The following is a 20,091-nucleotide window of genomic DNA, read 5'->3' as shown; positions in this document are numbered from 1 at the left end:
AAAACACTTTTATTTGAAGAAGTGGATGACAGCGCAGATCAAGGCTGAGTTAGATGCAATTCATGGGGATTCTGCACCAGCATTAAAGACTATTTATTTTTGGATAAATGAGTTTAAATGTGGTCATAAGTCCATCGAAGATGAAGCACGCTCCAGACACATGACTGAGGTCACTACAAAGGAAATGACTGACAAAATCCATGGTATCGTTATGGAAGACTGCTGAGTAAAAGTGTGTGAGATTGCTGAGATTGTAGGCATCTCAACTGAAGGGTGTATAATATCCTGCACGAAAAATTACACATGAAAAAGCTGTGTGCACGATGAGTGCCGCAATTGTTGACTGTTGATCAAAAATACATGCAAAAAGACATTTCAACGCAGTGTTTGCAACATTTAATAGCAATTTGCAGGATGTTTTGCATCGATTCGTGACTGTAGATGAAACTTGGATCCATTACTATACACCTCAGTCGAAGCAGCAGTCAAATTAGTGGACCATGCCCGGTGAAAGAGCACCAAAAAAAAGCAAAGACCATTTTGTCAGCTGGGAAGGTGATGGTCACTGTTTTTTGGGATTCCCAGGGAAGTATCATGATAGACTATTTGTAAAATGGTAAGACAATAACAGGAGTCTATTATGTGTCATTGTTGTGCTTAAAAGAAGAACTGAAGAAAAAACAGCCAAGATTGGTGCACAAAAAAGTGCTCTTTCATCAAGACAATGCACCATCCCACATATAGGCCATCGCAATGGCAAAATTGCATGAATTGAGGTTTGAATTGGTTCCACATCCACTGTATTCTCTGGACTTGGCCCTGTGTGACTTAAAAATCTGGCTCGGTGGGGGAAAAATTTTCTTCGAACAAGGATGTCATCAAGGCTGTCAATAACTATTTTGCACAATTTGACAAATCCTACTTTTTAGATGGGATGAAAAAAATTAGAAACTCCTGGACCCCTGGACCAAATGTGTAGGCCTCAATGGAGACTATGTTGAAAAATAAAGGTGATTTTTTCCAAAAAAAATGTGTTTAACTTATTTTTTTTACCAAACTTTTCAAACAACCCTCGTACTTGTAACTCTTGACCATTAGGTTGCATTCTGTACAGAAGCTTTCTTCACTAATCATTCTCTGATTTGCAGTTGTTTGCTGCAAAGAACATAAGAAATACATCAAAGACTATGAATTGAAATATTCTTGGCTTATAGAGTATGCTATTGTTCAGTCGGTCAGAGGGACAGAGCTAACTAGACCAAGCCTACATGAGAGTAGCTTCCATATGAAAAGAATCATTTTAAGGATCTGTATAAAAAGTTATGAAGTATTAGATTAAAATCTGAACCAATGTGATGGATTATACTTATCACTGTAGGAAATAATATTACTTAACACCCCATATCATGTTAACTGTACATACATGTGTGTATGCCTTTTTATGCACAAGACTTTAGCAACTACTCTAAGATAACTTACGATATCTGCTTTTTTAATTTTCTGTCATTTATGTTTGTGTTATTTTTCCATCATTTAAATTGCAGTAAGGATGCTAATGACACACTGAGCAAAAATTCTATGAATAAAAATATTTTTACATAAGTAATCTAGTTTTGTATTATAATTTAGTATGCCAACTTGATGTCTCAAGAAAAAATCAAATAATCAAAGGAATACTCTTTTAGATAAATATTACAAATAATATACAAGAAAAACCTAAAATAAAATTTCCAACCAAAGTTATTTCTATATTGCAATCTAACTTAATATAATACCAGATAGTGAAGTTGGAGATGCCATGTCTAAATAGTCTCCAATTCCACTTGAAGGTGGAGATGCATATTTGGATAGTACATCTATAAATAATGGAGCCATATGTAAGTAACCATCATGATCACTTTGCATTTCTGAAAAAGGAAAAAAAAAAAAAAAAAAAACATTTACAAAAATTTATACATGAGAATTTCCTCATACTTATATTGCACCAGTACAGGTATACCACTGATTTTATGGCAGCAGATTGTTCTGGCATCTCCTTTAGTCTGTACAAAATTATGAGAGCACACTTGAAATTCGCAAAATCACCTGACTAATTCACTGGTCCACCACAGATGATGTGCATGCTTGCTGAACTATTTACATCTGCAGCTGATAGTGATCACTTAAGTTTGAGTGTTTCTTAGCTTACATTTAGCCCTATCTAGGGCTTCTAAGCAAGGTCTAGTTCACAGTGGCAGTAATATCAAGCATAAGCAGAAGTCCATATTGATACAAGATTAGATGAGTCAAAACAACTAAACTGTGGTGTTTCAGCAAGAAACTTATGTAATTTTGGTTCACCAACTCTTTATGATGTAAAGAAGCAAAAAGACAAAATGCTGAAATTCTTTGCAGAGAATGATTCCAAGAAGCAAATGAGTGTTGAAAAAACTATGAAAAATGATAACTGCAATGAGCATGACAGTGATAATTGTTAGCAATGGCTTTTTAGGATTTAATGCATCAAAGGAGAATGCAGTTGTTCAGAAGTTGCTTGAGTATGCTCAAGTGTTACAGGACCTGTGGCCAAAGGTATAGCAGGTTTGCTGTGTCTGCAAATAACGAAAAATTCTATCTGCTAAGTAGATGAATAGTGACAAATACCTATTGTTCATCACTAAACTGCCACTAAAATTATACCAAAATTCAGATATCAAAAATGATATCTGAATCCTGATAAAAACAATAAAAGTGATGAAGATGACAATGATGAAAGCAAAGCAGATGAAAATTACTATTGACAAGTTATTCACTTGTACTAATAAGTACTAATACTTTTATAAACGATGGCTGTAGCAAAAATATATGAACAAAATTCTTCACAAGACTATGCCTACAAATAATATAGATTACAGTAAAACCATAGCTATTCCACACCTTAAAGGGATATCAGAAAAAATAGACAACTACACAAAGACAGCCTTAATGCCACCTTTAAGCACCTACAAAATTAAAGAACTTCAGCTTTTTTGACTTCAGAATTTGCCTTAAAATTTCTTTGCCACATTTTGTTTCATTCATCTGCTGCTTCTACCATTCTCCCAATTCTGAAAATCATTCTGATCTTTTTGACTTCCTATCTTTAAGGGTTGGATTCATACAGTCAAAATTTCCAAACAGTGAAGTCATCCTTCTTGGTGATTTCAATGCCCATAATTCTAATTGGCTCACTTTTTTTTCAAATTTCACTAACCAAGCTGGAAGATAGGAAGAGATTTTTGCTGTAAGCAATGTTAAAACAGATCATTCATCTCCCTATTCAAATTCTTGACAATCCTTTTCACTCATCCAACACTAGATCTTTCTTAACTAGTTCTTCCAGGTATTATGTTCAAGGGAATGCTCCTCTTGGCAATTCAGACCTAATCTTATCCGAGTTTCATCACTGGTGGGACTGTCCTTCCTTCAGCCATTCACAACTTTGCATGCTCTGCCATTACAACTATGCCAAGTGGCAGGACTTGTATGACTTTTACTTCTTTTTTCCATAGAGGCTTGCTGTTTTCATTCTTCAGATCCAGATACCTGTTGTGATCTTGTTACAGAAAGAATCTGTATATTGGATTGAAAACTTTCATTCCTCATTCTGTTCAAATTCTTCAGCCCATATCTAAACCATGGTTCTCCGAAAAGTGTGCTAGGGCTGTCCAAGAAAAGCAAACAACCTTTCACAAGTGGCTTGAGACTAAAAACACCAGCTTCATTCACAGCCTACATAGTTGCCTGCAATACTTGTAAAACCACCATTAAAAGGGCAAAGTGTAAATTCAACAAGAGTAAATGTAGAAAACTCACTGCTTGTACCACTGGTAGTCGTGCCTTCTGGTCCCTTGCCAAAGCCATCAGGTGCAAATTTGTCCATCTGTGGTTCCTTCGCTATCTCACCCTAAAGGTAGCATTGTAACATCACCTAAAGACAAGGCTTTCTCTTCCAACTCCTATACAGATAAATCATGGAAAATTACTTCCTTTCTTGCCTAGAACATTGCATCTCATGCTTCCTGTGACTTTCTTCAAGAAAGACATCAGAAAAATCTTGAATAACTCAGATACTACAAAGCCAGCAAAGCCCTGATGGAATTCCACCCATTTTGCTCAACAGATGAGCTCCTGAATTAACACCTGTTCTCTATCATCTATTCACTAAACTGTACTCAGCTGGCATCCAACCCTTTAGCATGGAAGAAAGCTCACATACAACTAATACTCAAAAAGGTGTTGAAAGTTTATTTTTCACTTGGTTAGAGTATAATAAATTTAGTTTAATCCTTTATCCAAGTGTGAGCAAACAAAGTTTGCACCTGAAAGTATCTTCAGGACTGGGGTAAGGTGGTACAACACTAGGACACTCGTTGCAAAGGTGGAGCAAGATACCAACACTCCTATCTCAGTATCTCCCATAATGCAAAACACATCTCCTTGCGGATATGTGGTATCTCCACTTGGGCCTGGCTCCCACTGAAGAGACCTCAATAAAGGTCGAAACTAGTCTGGGTTGTGGCCCTTCCCTTAATGCATAACATTAGACATATCCGCAAGGAGATGTGTTTTGCATTATGGGAGATACTGAGATAGGAGTGTTGGTAGCTTGCTCCACCTTTGCAAGGAGTTCCCTGGTGTTGTACCACCTTACCCCAGTCCTGAAGATACTTTCAGGCGCAAACTTTGTTTGCTCACACTTGGATAAAGGATTAAACTAAATTTATTATACTCAAAAAGGGGATAAATGTTTACCATCAAGCTTTCGACCTATTGTTATTACATTAGTTTAGTCTAAAAGTAATGGAGAAGGTTATCAACAGTCAGCTTCTTCACCTCGAGAACTGTTGTCTAATTAGTGACTAACAATATGGATTTCACCACTCCAGATTCACAGGAGATCTTCTGTGAACATCACTCACATTTGGATCCATTCCGTGGCAAGGTTTGGAGAAATCTGTGCTGTTGCTCTTGACATCTCTAATCCTTTTGATAGGGTCCGGCATCGAGAGCTTCTCAACAAGTTACCATCATTTGGACTGCCTTCATCCTTGTGTAAGTGGATTGCCAGTTTTCTCTCAGATCAATCCCTATGTGTAATGATGGATAGTGTTTTCTCTCCTTAGACTTTCTGGTGTAGACCATCAGTATATCCATACTGATGGTCTGCAATGTCAATGCTGGGTGTCCATCTGGCAATTCACCCACCCTCTTCCTGATTTATATAAACGATCTGCTCTCATTGAATGCAAAACAAAATTTAATGCAAATCTGAAGAAGCCTATGAAAGTCTAATTACCCATCCTAATCAACAGTAATGATGGCTTAAAAATATGAAGAATATGGATGGCAAACATTTATAACTTCTGTTTCAAGCAGGTCAGCAATCTATACTGAAATCTCCAGGACTCTAAACTAAGCACTAATTACTTTAGGCATTATCGTCCCAATTGGCTGATTTGGATGAAATATTCAGACCACTTACAATTTTTCACAGGTCAAAGCATGAGTGGCATTCTGCCTTTTATCATATAATTACCTCCTCCATAGACTGTAGTGCCATTAGTGAAATAACTGTAACAGAGCAACCTTTGTAACACTTGACTCAAAGTATACTGTTTTACTTGGAATTTCCTTCGTTGTCTTTTGATATGTGAACTTTTTCTGCACAATTTATTTATTGCGTCTATTCCCAAAGATAAAAATAAATTTCACAATATTTTGATGTGATACGAGATCAGCTTTATATTAATAACAAATTTTAATTAATAATAAATTTATTAGTAATTATAAATTTGCCATCTGCTATTGCTATTAGCAGATGATAAATTTTTCAAATCAATGCAATGGAACAAGATAATTTGTTTTTCATTTTAATGACAATACTACAGAAATTATTTCTGCATTATTTTCAAATGCTTGCATTAAAAATCAATATATTAAATATTTAAAAATAGCATTTATTGAAATAAATATGAACTTTTGTTTTCTTTCTTTACAAAATACCATTATGTGGATCACCACACTTCAATTTTAGAAACAAGCTTTTCTATTTTTATGAACAAATGATATTAATTGCATTACTCCCTTTCTGATTGTGAGATGTTTTTTTTTTTTTCAATATCATAAAGTTATATATAATGATATTTTAGTGGGAACTCTAACCTTTGCCTTTTGCTTACCCCCCCCCCCCCACATTTTTTTTTTTTGTAGGATTTACATTCCTATAATATCCAGCACTTAACCACCACTGTAGATAGCATATGGCAAAAATATGTGGCATATCTTATACAGACTAATTCAAAATTTATGCTTATTTTGAAGATTTCCAATTGCACCCCCATCTCCCCTGCGTTCCTGGAAGTGAATTATTGACTCATTGCTTAACTAATTATGTCTAAGTTTTCAAAATTTATTACTTTATTTTAGCATTTTAACAAAAAGAATACGGCAATAATATTGTTGTATCCATTGAAGCAGGTACTTCTAATACTGAACTATTTCTTTGCAATCTACAATCATTTGTTCAGCTGTTTGGTGAAATTATTCTAAGTATTATAAATAAATTTCATGTTATATATTTCCACCATATAAAATTTATATATATCAGAAAAAAAAAAAGTCATTTCCCTCCCTTCACACTTATAAGGTTGCCATTTCTGAAATAAGCTGTCTCAGAAATGTTAGTTTTCACCAATACCTCTAACAAAGTTCAACCATCAGGGTGAGGAAACAGGAAATCCAAATGCAATAAAAGCAATATGGATAGAACACTACCAAGAAACCTTTAAGAATGAAAGCAATAACTGCCTAATAACAAGGCACCACACTAACTCAAGACATGATACCTTAATGATCCTCTCTGAAGTGGAGAATGCTCTAAAGCAAATGAAATTTGACAAAGCACTAGGATAGACCAAATTCCATCAGAACTCTGGAAAGAATGAAAGCAAACAACTTTAAAATTCCTTACCACACTTTTCAACAAAATCATTAAAATAGGAGAAATACAGAAGATTGAAGAAGAGGAATTGTTATACCAATTTACAATAAAGGTGATAAGAAAAACTGTAAAAATTACAGACAAATCACATTACTCAGCCATGGTTATAAAATATTTACAAGAGTATTACAGAACAGAATAAAGAGTACATACAAGCCTCTTCAGAAAGAATCGCTCCACATTGGATCAGATCTTCATAATACAAAGACTAGCAGAATTATACTGGGAACAACAAAAATATCTATTACTGTTTTATAGATTTTAAACAGGCATTCGACTTAATAAATAGAGTAACTTTAGTAAGAATATTAAAACAGAAACAAATCAATAAAGATACCCTAGACTTCTTAGAAAAATATTATAGTCTCACAGAAGCAATGATTAAATTCAACAGTATAACAACAGATAAAATAAACATCAGTAAATGAGTATCATCTCCCCATACCTTCTTAGCATCTACCTAGGGGATATGGTTAACCAAACTTTGGAAGAAGGGTTATAATGGTTATAACTTTAATAATATAAAATATGCAGATGACATTGTAATGATAGTGGACACACAAAAAAAAAAATGGTAAGCCTAATAACCAAACTAAAAACATGGCTGGAATAAAGCATGACCATAAATATGGACAAAACAAAAATCTTGGCAACTGGAAAGATGAAAAAGTAAACTTCTTGAATGGATCGACAACTGAACAGGTAAAGCAATTCAACTATTTTAGAATTTTATATTTTACTGATTTCTTGTTGTACTAGCACTCTTTTAGGTTACAACACATCTGATATTATCAGTAATACCCCCCCCCTCCTATTTGCTCTCTACACCCTAAAAATACTATATCCATCACTTTCTATGCCTATAATTACGTCATCCTTAGTCAGCCATGTCTCCTAATACCAATAATTTTTGGCCAATAGGAACTAATCAGTGCTAAAAACTCCTCCTCCTTGTTGCTAATATTTCTGGCATTAGCATACATAAATGATATAAACCTCACAAGTCCATATTAACCTTATCCCATGTATCCACAATAGCATTTTTATTTACTGCCTCAGAAACTAAAGTCTCCATTTTCTCATCAATCACACATCCATTTGTTTCATCGGTACTTACATGCACCCTCACCTACTTCCTCCCTAGTTTCCCTGATTTTGCACATCTAAACATACTACAGTCAGTAGCACTTTTTCTAGACTCTCAACACCAAATCCATTTAAGTGCAAAAAACATCTGCCTTATACAAGACTTACAGCCATCAAACTCATTCCACACATACAGAAATTGCACTCTATTCCTCTTACACAACCTATGCAATAAGTCATTTGCGATGATGGCCCTTTTTCACAACTTACTTTATCGTATTGTAGCAGACTTACTATCTTTACAACACTCTCACTCTTCTCTTTTGCAACAGTCAGTAATTCTTTCCCGTGCTCCCTCATACCACACTTTTCTCCTTTCAGATCATTTGCATCCGAAAAAACAATTAACACTCTTTCACTTTATCCTTTTGCAAGTTAACAGTATCACTAATGTCATTAATCTTCACACCTGGAAAATATGATTTTATCACTCCCTCACAACCACTTCTCTTATCACAGAATCACCATAGAAAATTCTCATTCTGCTCTTAATAGCTTTCTTTGATGAGCATTCCTTTCTCTTTGATGGTATCTCTCATTGATTTCTTTTCTCACCAGCATCACACACCAAACTTTTATTCAGTCTCTCAAGCATATACTTCATCCTATGAAAAACTACAAATAATCTCTCTCATTACATCTAACTATTCATTCTCTACATCATCCATAATTTTATTTGCATCTGCACTAGCATCCTTCCCTCTCTCACAGTCCAATGCTCTCACATATTGCTCTCATATCATATGTCTTCTATTAATACTTCTTTTACATACTCTCACATTTTCTCGAAACCTTCTCATTTCCTCTCTAACCATTATACTTCTCCTGACAGAGATTTAATTTGTTCTCATTCTCTTGACTCTCTCTCACATTTTCGCTTGAAGTTTTTATATTAGCTAATCTTAAGCATCCTAATGTTTTGCCTTGATCCAAGTCCTCAAATCTACTTCTTTTCTGAATACCTCTATTTCTTTTTCCATGGAATAATGAGTAGATAATGCATGGCCAGAAAGAAATGATATGCAACCCTGACAGGTCTTAGAATCCACAGTAAAATTTTGTGGAATAGTACTGCTGATACAGAATGAACCATTGGCCACTGCAGATTTCTTCAATACTCTCATAGGCATGGAATGATTTCTGTCTCCCAACTACTTCTCTGATTGCACTGAATGTAGTCTAATAGAGGAAATATCCATATCTGATTGTTAATTGGCTCAATGTTAGCAAGTCCCTCAAAAATATTCTTACTGCTATTATCTTGGTATAAAGTATCAACAAAAGGTGAAAGAGGAGGCTTTTCAGATAAGGTATAGGCCCTGGGCTCAAAGTTTTGGATTATATCACGAGCAATCTGAGTGGATGAAATCTTGGGGAGTATAGCACAATGAACTAATGCTTGACCATCTTCACATGCCTCTGATAATTTAAGATGAGGTTGTGTCAACTGATCCAACAGTAGTAACTACAGGCTGCTTGTCATCTGGAATTAATGTATCCCCTTGATATGTGCATCAGAAGATACACTATTTGTTGTCAATGTCTATGTTAATAGTGGTAATTCTATTTCGATTACTATATCTTTTCCAGGTGGTGATCCATCCACCATTACAGAACATTGATGATTAGAAAATGATTTCTGAGTCACACTAGTATTTATACATGAATGAGGAAGGAAAGTTCAGTTGATGATGGTTAAGTGGTGAGAACTCCAGTCTTCATTCTCTTGTGATCAAAATTGCCCTCTCATTAATACCCTCAAGCTTTTCTGTTTATACCAATTCTGTTCTTAATTTCACCTGTTCCTTTATACATTTATTTGAATTATTAAGAAGTCTTAAAAGGCAAGGCCTGTACTCCTAAGTGAGGATCACATTCCTCCTGAAGATGAGAAAGACTGTCACCTAATCCAGCATTGCTAAGACTGGATTGTTGTAACTAGGGTTAATACGGCATGTTGGTGCAGATATTGGAAGATAGACACATGATTTGAAGTAACCAGAAGCTCACATGTAGCCTCTTTAAAACTCATTAATATTTACACTTTCAGCTAGATTAAGAAGCATAGACAGCTGGTCATGCGAGATGCTCACTTCATCCCTATATGTCAAGATTGCACTGGCAGTTAATTTAATCAACACACGTGTTGAGTTAAGCTTGGCCAAAAAACAAAAATCCTAAAACTTCTATTAGGCAATTCCTTAAACCGAACAGAGATTCATTACCATTGACAGAATTACCTTAGCAGTTATGTATAATGTAAATACACATATGGTACTGTATATGCATCTACAGAAAGGAGTTAAACTATGGTATGTAAGAAGCAAAAATTAGGCCTAGCTGCAAACACATATGCTGCTACAACCATTTCATAAAATATATTCACCAAAACACAATAAAAAATTTACACAACCATACATATGATGTTGAACCTAAAGCATCATGATATAAACATTCACAACAAGATTGATTCACTAAAAACATAAACAAAATCTAGAGCACTAAATCAACTGCTGGTAATGTGCTAGATGCTAAATTCCAATTTATTTCAAGTCTGCGTTTCAATTTGTAATGCACAACTCTTTGAATTTGGGGCAAACTTAATTACAAATACTACAGATAGTACGTCATGATTTGTTTTAAATCAAAACCATATGAATGCGAAACTAAGCATTCTATGAAGTGATTTATAAATAGAATTATAAATAAACAAGAAAAAATTTAGAAGAAATACTGAACTTTTTTTTAAAATTTATTAAAATACCTTTACGATTATTTTACGAAATAACTGTTTCATGATAGTAATTATCTTCAATAAAGAATTTCATGGAAAAAAACTGAATGGTCATCTAACCATACTTAGGCAATATTACAAAAAGATTCTGGCATTTCTTTTTCTAGGTTGATACAAGATTTATGTGTGCAATAACTGATAACCATGTCAAAAGCTGCAAGTAGGGTGAGAATTTGAACATTGTTTAAATTTTGATTTGAGCAACTGATTAACTTCATGTGCTTAAGATTACAAAATATTAATGCCAATGAAGCTAACTGATATGCAGAATAGCCTAAGTCACTATTAACTAATCCACTATAATATACACAAATTTATGATTTTAAATTGTTATTGTTAATTAATTTTATACTTAAGGGGTGCTTAAGGGTCAAAGCTGTATAACTGAGAGGAGACCTCCACATAGCCTTTAAAGGAATGCGGAGAACCGAACAGGGATTCTGACCTAATAGCCAATCCTCACCTTCTCGTGGTGCACCCTGTTGGGTATCTACCTGGATACTGAACGAACGAGGATGGGCTGGCAATTTGGGATTCAGCTGACCAAATTGTATTCTTATTGGTTAAACCAAAATAAAAAAAAAATGATGGTACGACATGACAAAATTTCATGCCGCTGGGGGGCGTTGCCCGGTTAAACATGGCCCCCATAGTTTTCGCCAGGGAACCAGGGTGAACAGCGAAAAGTCAGTTACTGGAACAAATCTGAAAACAAACCCCAACTCAACATCACCACAGTTAAAGATCAGTACTATCAACATAAGAAGCCTGAATGGCAAAGAAATGGAGCTAGCTGAGGAATTAGATAAGTACCAGATCGACATAATAGAGGTGACTGAAACAAAAAAAGACAAAAACTGGTGAGATCTTTCTGAGCAATAAATACAAAATGTTATATTCAGGCAATGACAATCAAGGAAAAGAAAGATTAGCCATAGTATTCAACACTAAATAATACTAGGCTAATCTCCTTGAATGGCAGGCAGTCTCAAGTAGAGTAATGTGGGCAAATATGAGAATCGGAAACTGGACAATGAGACTTATTTGTGCCTATGTTCCCACAAAAGTTTCTACTAAGGTAGAAGTGGAGAAAAATTTTGAGGCTTTAGAGAAAGCAACTAACACAATGAAAAAGGAAAAGTTGCACCTTGTTGGGGATCTAAATAGCAGAGTAGGAAATGATTGTGAGACATACAAAAATATTTTGGGAAAATTTGGAGAAAAGAGCAAAACTAATAATAATGGCAGATATCTGTTGGATTTCTGCTCAGGACATGGACTGGTTATTACTAACACCATGTTCCAACATAAAAATGTGCACAAATTCACATGGAGAAAAGAGGCAAGGAATAAGAAAAGTCTCATTGACTATGTTATTGTTGATAGTGATGTTTTCTCCCTGGTGCAGGACACCAGAGTGCACAGAGGATTTGAAATTGGAAGTGATCACTATTTAGTCTTGAGCAGGATAAAATTGAATTTCATATTGAAAAAAATAACATGTAAGAAAGTTTTAAAGCGAATAAAAGTTGAGCAGCTCTCAGATGTGAATTGTAGACTAAAATACACAAAGATTATTGAAGAAAAAATGAAAGAGTTTGAGAACAGGAACCAAACCTTGGAGAATCAGTGGCAAGCCTTGAAGAAAACCTTGTTTGATTCAGCCAGAGAGGCATGTGGTGAGGTTGTCTGTAAGGATAAAAAAATCAGAACTCCCTGGTGGACACAGGAAGTTAAAGAGGCAGTGAAGGAAAAGAAAAAAGTATCAAAAGTTCCTGTCAAATAAGTCAGCTTGTTCTCTCAGAGAATACAGAGACAAATGCAAGAAAGCTAAACACTGTGTAAAACTAGCTAAACAAAAGTCATGGGAGGACTTTGGCAAGAATATAGAAAATAAACATCAAGAAGGTGGCAAAATATACTGGAGGTTGTTAAAGAAGCTTAGGAATGGACGAAAGAGTGCTGTAAAAGGAGTTAGAGATGATAAAGGTGACATGAAAAAGGGAGAAAAGGATATCCTTGAAGTATGGAGTAATTACTTCATATGGAGTAAAAACTGCTAAATGAAACAAGCAGTGATGACAGCACAGTGGTAAAAAACACTAACCAGGCATGCAGTCAGGAAAACACATCCATACTCGAAGTAGAAAAGCCATCAAAGGCTTGAAATGCGGAAAGGCAGCAGGAGTAGATGATATTCGACCAGAAATGCTGAAGTATGGTGGTATAAGAGTCTTACAGTGGCTAAACTGCATAGTTCAGAAAGCCTGGACAGAGGGACGAATTCCCGATGATTGGAGTAGAGTTTTCATAGTACCTATATATAAAAAGGGAAATAAAACTGAATGTGAGAATTACAGAGGTATTTCCCTAAGTGTTCCTGGAAAGATCTATGCAAGTATACTTGAGAAACAGTTGAGAAGAATTGTGGAAGAAAAGCTGGGTGAAGAACAAGCTGGATTCAGGCCAAATAGAGGCTGTCAGAATCAGATTTTCACTTTACGACAAATAGTCGAGAAAGCATGGGAATATAACAGAGATATGGATTTAAGTTTTGTCGATTTGGAAAAGGCATACGACAAGGTGCCAAGAGAGAAGCTATTTAATACGCTACAGTTATATGGTGTCAATGGGGTATTATATCAAGCAATACGTAGTCTTTATTTAAGTTGTAAGTCAGCAGTTAGAATTGAAGGAAGTACAGGAAGATGGTTTAATGTTAAATCCGGTGTAAGACAATGATGTACATTATCCCCTCTGTTATTCATTATCTATATGGATCACATTATGAAGGAAAGTGGTATTAAACATGATATCAAAATTGGAGATGTTAATGTCAGCTCTTTGCTGTATGCGGATGATGTTATACTTCTAAATAAATCTGCTACAAGTCTGCAAGAATCTCTGACTAAATTGAATAGCTGTTGTAATAGATATGGTATGAAGGTCAGCAATAAAAAGACAAAGACAATGAAAATAGGCAGAATCATTGAAAATGTCAACTGTGTTGTGAATGGAAAACCTGTGGAACAAGTGAAACATTTCAGCTACTTAGGCACGATTTTTACTGATGATGGTAAATTGAATATAGAAATATACAACAGAATCAGCAAAGCTGGTATGGTAAGAAGTCAATTGAATAAATTCATATGGAATAAGAGAGAAATTAGTCGGAAAACTAAATTAGCTGTATACAAGACAGTGTTCAAACCAGTTTTAACTTATGGATCTGAGAGCTGGGTCAGAAGTAAAACACTTGACCAAGGACTAGAGACCGCAGATATGAGAGTCCTGAGAAAGATTATAGGCATGAACAGATGGCATCAATGGCAATATCATATTAAAAACAATGATATTAGGAAAGAACTTTACATTGTCAGCATCCAGGAATTCATTAGCAGAGCTAATCTCAGGTGGTATGGTCACTTAAACAGAATGGGCAAAGAAAGATTAGCAAAACAAGTGTTTTCTGCCAGGTTGGCAGCAAAACGACCCAGAGGAAGACCTAGATATAGGTGGATAGGTGGATTGATATGGTACAAAGTGCCTTAGATGATAGAAATATAACATCTGATAATGTTGAAGCCTTGACAAGTAACAGACTGATTTGGAGGAAAATTGTAGATAGGAAGTTAGTAATGATGTAATTTTTTTCATGTAGTACTATCATATCCTGTACACCCCTTGAGGGTACATGGCAGGAATTTGATGATGATGATGAATCTTATACTGTTCCTGAGGTGTGATAAATTACCTCACTGTTTTCTGTTTATTTAAGACACTCTCATCACATTATCAACAAATGAATCTGTTTCCACTCAAGTACACAGAGTTAGCAACCTACCTGAGGTGTAACATACTATTGAGTACGGTTTTCAGATTATGTAATCCTTAGCCTACTCACAGTGCTCATTACTTATATGTTTCCAATATTTTAATGGATTGGGTTTCACAAAAAAGATCTACAGATCAAAACTGAGAAGTTTCCATTGGAGTTTTTTTATTTTAAACATGAAGCCTGAAACATTAAATACATCAGTTTAAGTTGACATGGGAAAGGGATGTGATCTGACAGACTTTGAAAATGCATGACTGTGGGATCAGTTGAAGGGTGGAAAGATCCAGGAAACTGCCAATGTAGATATTCACAGAGTTAAGATATACTAAGAGTAGGACTGGATAGAACAGCACTCATTCAGCCAATGGCTGGTGCGTGTGCACGCACATGCACACACACCTCAACAATCTTATGATGAATACAAGCTGTCCTACCTTTCCAAGCCCTTAGATGAAAAACTGTGGAACAGCTGACCATGGAATTTAACCATGGGATGAAGAGCAGAGTTAACCCACAATCTAATGTAATTTCCTTTTTATGGAGTCTCTGAAGCAAGCATTCAGTCAAAGTGCCTATGTTTACACCTAACTGTTAACAACTACATTAGACGTAGTTGTTAATGATCAATGGTCTCAGCTAATGCCTTTTATTCCCTTACAGGGAGTTGGTAAAGTCTTTTTTAACCCTATCTAGCTAATGGAGACTGAGTGGGCAGTTCAATTTCCACTGGTAGCCAATCAGAGATAGCTGGCCTAAGACTATCACTAATTATAAGTGACAAGTGATGAGACTGGAAAACATGTGCTGCCATCTCTTGGTACCTAACCGTAACAAATATGTTCTTGACTGAAATAGTGTGGGTTCTATGGTCAACTAGACTGGAAAAAAAAATTGCTTTTCAGATGAATCTTTCCAGCTATGGAAAGTAGATTGTGGGTGGAGGAAAGCAAAAACCTAGGTAAAGGAAATGCCCTTACATCATGATACAGAAGAAACAATTAGGAGGCAGCATGTGTGGGAAGAGGATGTTTTCCTGGGAATCACTTGGAGTCCTAATATCTACAGACTGTACTATGAATGTTACAAAGTACCTTTCCATTATAGCTAATGGCATACACTGCTTAATGGTAAAACTCCCCCTCCCTAGATAACATAAGTGTGTTCCATCACGACAGAGAGTCATACCATGTTCCCAGTATTATTCGTGTGATCCAGTGAACATAACAAAAACTTCCAGGTGTTACCATGGTCACTAAATCCCACAGAACATCTCTAGAATTATATGCAGTTTTAGAAACTGGCATTTGAATCCTCAACCATGATGACATGGCAGAGAAATCAAGCATTTTAAAGGACCACACATACTAAACATATTTCTAAACTTTTACAATGCTTTCCACACTGCTTGGAAAGAAGTAATCAGACACCATCTTGTGAGGAACAAACAGCCTTGGAGCCCACCTTAATAAGATGCAAAAACTCCTTCTGCTGCGATGACTGCAGCAATCCTACAGGGCATACTTTCCATAACCATATGATAGCGATCCATGGGAATTTTGGACCATTCTTCCTAAAGGCATGTAAGGCGATCATGGATTGTTGTAGGGTAGACATCCCTTGACCTCATGCAATGCTCCAGTTCATCGCACAGATGTTCAATAGGGTTGAGATCAGGGCTCTGTGGAGGCTAGTCAAGCAGCCAAAAACCACACAGTTACAGCAGCAGCGGCCTTATGACTTAGTGCATTGTCTTGCTGAAAGAGACAACGATCAGTTCTATAGAAATGCCACAAAGTAGGAAGCATTGCATTGTTCAAAATGTTCAGATACTTCTCAGGGTTCAATGTTTGTGGCACCACAAAGAAAGGGGTCGGAAGTCAAACCAGGAAAAACAATGACCATACCATCACACCTCCACCTCTGAATTTCATAGCTGGAATTATGTACTCTGGTAAGAGATGTTTGCTGGGCATCTGCCACCAGTCCATCTGTTCGTTAGAGGGTGTAGCGTGATTCATCGCTCTGTAGCACAGGTTTCCAAGCTCCTACATCCCATTGTACATGCTCTTTGCAATGTTGCATGCTGTCTAGGGAAATGTGGAGCTTGCATATTGCAGTCCCACATGGAAACTTATTTTGTGAGCCTCAGTTCTGAATGTTTTTGTGTAGATTTGTATTACAGTCAATGTCCGGAATGCTGCATTCATTGTGTTGGCCAACAAATGGCAGTTTTTACATATTATCCTTCATAGCACATTACTATGACATTCGATAAGTGTGGTGGGTTATCCACTGTGGATAGCACTTGCAGTTGACCCACTGTACTTCCATCTCAGTATGGTATCACTAACTGTTGACCTGGAATGGCCCAATTTGTTAACAATTGGCCAAACAAATACCAAGCAACATGGTATCCTATCAAAACACCTTTTTCAAATCTGTCAGTTCCCTTCTCGCAGTCATTTCACCTGCACACAGTTGCACTGACTCGGAAGCATCATATTCTTCCAAATTATACCAACTACAAACACACGACTCATTACATTGTACAACGTAACCATGGGGGTGTCTGCTTAATTTATTTAATTAATAGAATTTATTAAAAATCTCCAATTTTTTTTATTCACTGTAACATAGATCATCAAGGATGAAAAGAGTAGATTGATAACTATATTCAAAACATGAATCATAAAATATGAATCACATAGCATGTGCTTAGTGGCTCATGTCTCCATCACAGCTGAGTTAACAGGAATACAGAGTATAAAGGAACCAATGGAATAGTTTCAACAGGTATTTGCCATTATTATTAGCTTTGCTCTTTTCTCCAAATTTTCCCAAAATATTTTTGTATGTCTGACAATCATTTCCTACTCTGCTATTTAGATCCCCAACAAGGACCAACTTTTCCTTTTTCATTGTGTTAGTTGCTTTCTCTAAAGCCTCAAAATTTTCCTCCACTTCTACCTTAGTAGAACCTTCTGTGGAACCATAGACACAAATAAGTCTCATTGTCCGGTTCCCCATTCTGATATTAGCTCACATCACTCTACTTGAGACTGCCTGCCATTCAAGAAGATTAGCCTAGTATTATTTAGTGTTGAATACTATGGCTAATCTTTCTTTTCCTTGATTGTCATTGCCTGAATATAACATTTTGTATTTATTGCTCAGAAAGATCTTACCAGTTTTTGTCTTTTTTGTTTCAGTAACCCCTATTATGTCGATCTGGTACTTATCTAATTCCTCAGCTAGCTCCATTTCTTTGCCATTTAGGCTTCTTATGTTGACAGTACCAATCTTTACCCTCTGGTGATGTTCAGTGGAGGAGTGTTTTCAGATTTGTTCCAGTAGCTGACTTTTCGCTGTTTGCCCTGGTTCCCTGGCGAAAACAACGGGGACCTTGTTTAACCAGGTGATGCCCCAGTCAGCATGAAATTTTGTCATGTTGAACCATCATTTTGTATTTTGGTTTAAGCCAATAAGAATACAATTTGGTCGGCTAAATCCCAAATAACCAGCCCATCCTTGTTCGTTCAGTATCCAGGTAGATACCCAACAGGGTGCACCACGAGAAGGTGAGGATTGGACATTAGGTCAGAACTGGTCGGTTCTCTGCATTCCTTTAAACACTACATGTTAAATCTGGTGTGAGACAAGGATGTACATTATCTCCTCTGTTACTATCTATATGGATCACATTATGAAGGAAAATGGTATTAAACATGATATCAAAATTATATGCAATAGATATGTTATGATGGTCAGCAATAAAAAGACAAAGACAATGAAAATAGGCAGAAGCATTGAAAACATTAACTGCTTTGTGAATGGAGAACCTGTGTAACAAGTAAAACATTTCAGCTAGTTAGGCATAATTTTTAGTGAAGATGGTAAATTAAATATGGAAATAAACAACAGAATAAACAAAGCGGGTACGGCAGGAAGTCAATTGAATAAATTCATATGGAATAAGAGAGAAATTAGTCAGAACACTAAATTAGCTGTATATACAAGACAGTGTTCAAACCAGTTTTAACTTATGGATCTGAGAGCTGGGTCAAAAGTAAAACACTTGACCAAAGATTAGAGACTGCAGATATGAGAGTCCTGAGAAAGATTAGAGGCATGAACAGATGGCATCAATGGCAATATCATATTAAAAACAAGGATATTAGGAAAGAACTTGACATTGTCAGCATCCTGGAATTCATTAGCAGAGCTAATTTCAGGTGGTATGATCACTTAAACAGAATGGGCGAGTAAAGATTAGCAAAACAAGTGTTCTCTGCCAGGTTGTCAGGAAAATGACCCATTGAAAGATCAAGATATAGGTGGATTGATACGGTACAAAGTGCCTTAGATGATAGAAATATAAGATCTGATAATGTTGGAGTCTTGACAAGTAACAGACTGATTTGGAGGAAAATTGTAGATAGGAAGTTAGTAATGATGTAAATTTTTCATGTAGTACTATCATATCCTGTACATCCCTTGAGGGGACATGGCAGGAATTTGATGATGATGATGATGGAATAGTTTCTTCCTCTTCTTTATCCACAACTGCTAAAACAGAAACTTCAGGTCAGACAGATCAAATCTCTCCATTTCTTTCTAACCTCCCAAATTCTTCCTACATGAATACTGTACCAGTTCAGATTTCTTAAATCTTAATCTTCTCTCATCTGGCATCGTCACCTTTTCTGTGGTCTTCCTCTTGGTTTCTTCCCCTCAAATTTCATTTCATCAATTCTTGATATTCTTTCCAAATGGAATAGCTTCTGTAATTTAAATTAAGTAACCCCATTTATGTTTTTAACAATACTGATTATGTTATTTTAGTTGCAGAAGCTATTTTACTGTTCCTCTGAACTCTAATATTGCATTTCTGTCAACTTAGCTGTGACCAAAGACACAAGCCACTAAGCAAATGCTATGTGACTTGCATGTTTTGATTCACATTTTGAATTTAGTTACTTGTCTTCTCATTTCCAGCTGATGATATTCCATGTTAACATTGGATCAAACACAGTAGAAATTTTTAATAAATGATATGCTTTTTTTTCCCTATATGTGTTAGCTGTGTAAATGTTTAGAAAAATGGTATAACATTCAAAGGCCTTAGAGACCTTTGAATGTTATAGGCTCTTACACAATGCATAATACAGGAGATTCGAGTTAATTGGGGCAGTTTTTTAGGACAAATCTAGAAGAGGGGAAAAATAAAATGAGAATATAATAAGAAGTTGCCTCATTTATTTGGGACATGCCATTTATCTCAGCAAGCCAGCA

At 35.8% G+C, this 20,091-nt stretch overlaps 1 protein-coding gene across 4 annotated transcripts in view; it reads right to left on the bottom strand.

Moving 5' to 3' along the window:
* The window catches only part of LOC150107457 (uncharacterized), a 314,828-nt gene that overhangs the window by 74,796 nt on the left and 219,941 nt on the right, over positions 1–20,091 (bottom strand). For 2 of the 4 annotated variants that reach the window (XM_090391886.1, XM_090391887.1), the window contains exon 10: positions 1,776–1,907. The exons of 1 other annotated variant lie outside the window; for it this stretch is intronic. In XM_090391886.1, the coding sequence (XP_090248012.1) occupies positions 1,776–1,907 (132 nt within the window). The remainder of the gene's footprint in view (positions 1–1,775; positions 1,908–20,091) is intronic. One more of the 4 variants, XM_090391888.1, reaches the window with a different exon arrangement.

Source organism: Typopeltis vanoorti, chromosome 4, assembly GCF_054136105.1.
Source record: "Typopeltis vanoorti isolate ZY-2024b chromosome 4, IOZ_Tvanoo_1.0, whole genome shotgun sequence".
Taxonomy (NCBI): domain Eukaryota; kingdom Metazoa; phylum Arthropoda; class Arachnida; order Uropygi; family Thelyphonidae; genus Typopeltis; species Typopeltis vanoorti.
Note: the sequence above shows the minus strand (reverse complement) of the source record. Positions and strands in the feature narration are given on the sequence as shown.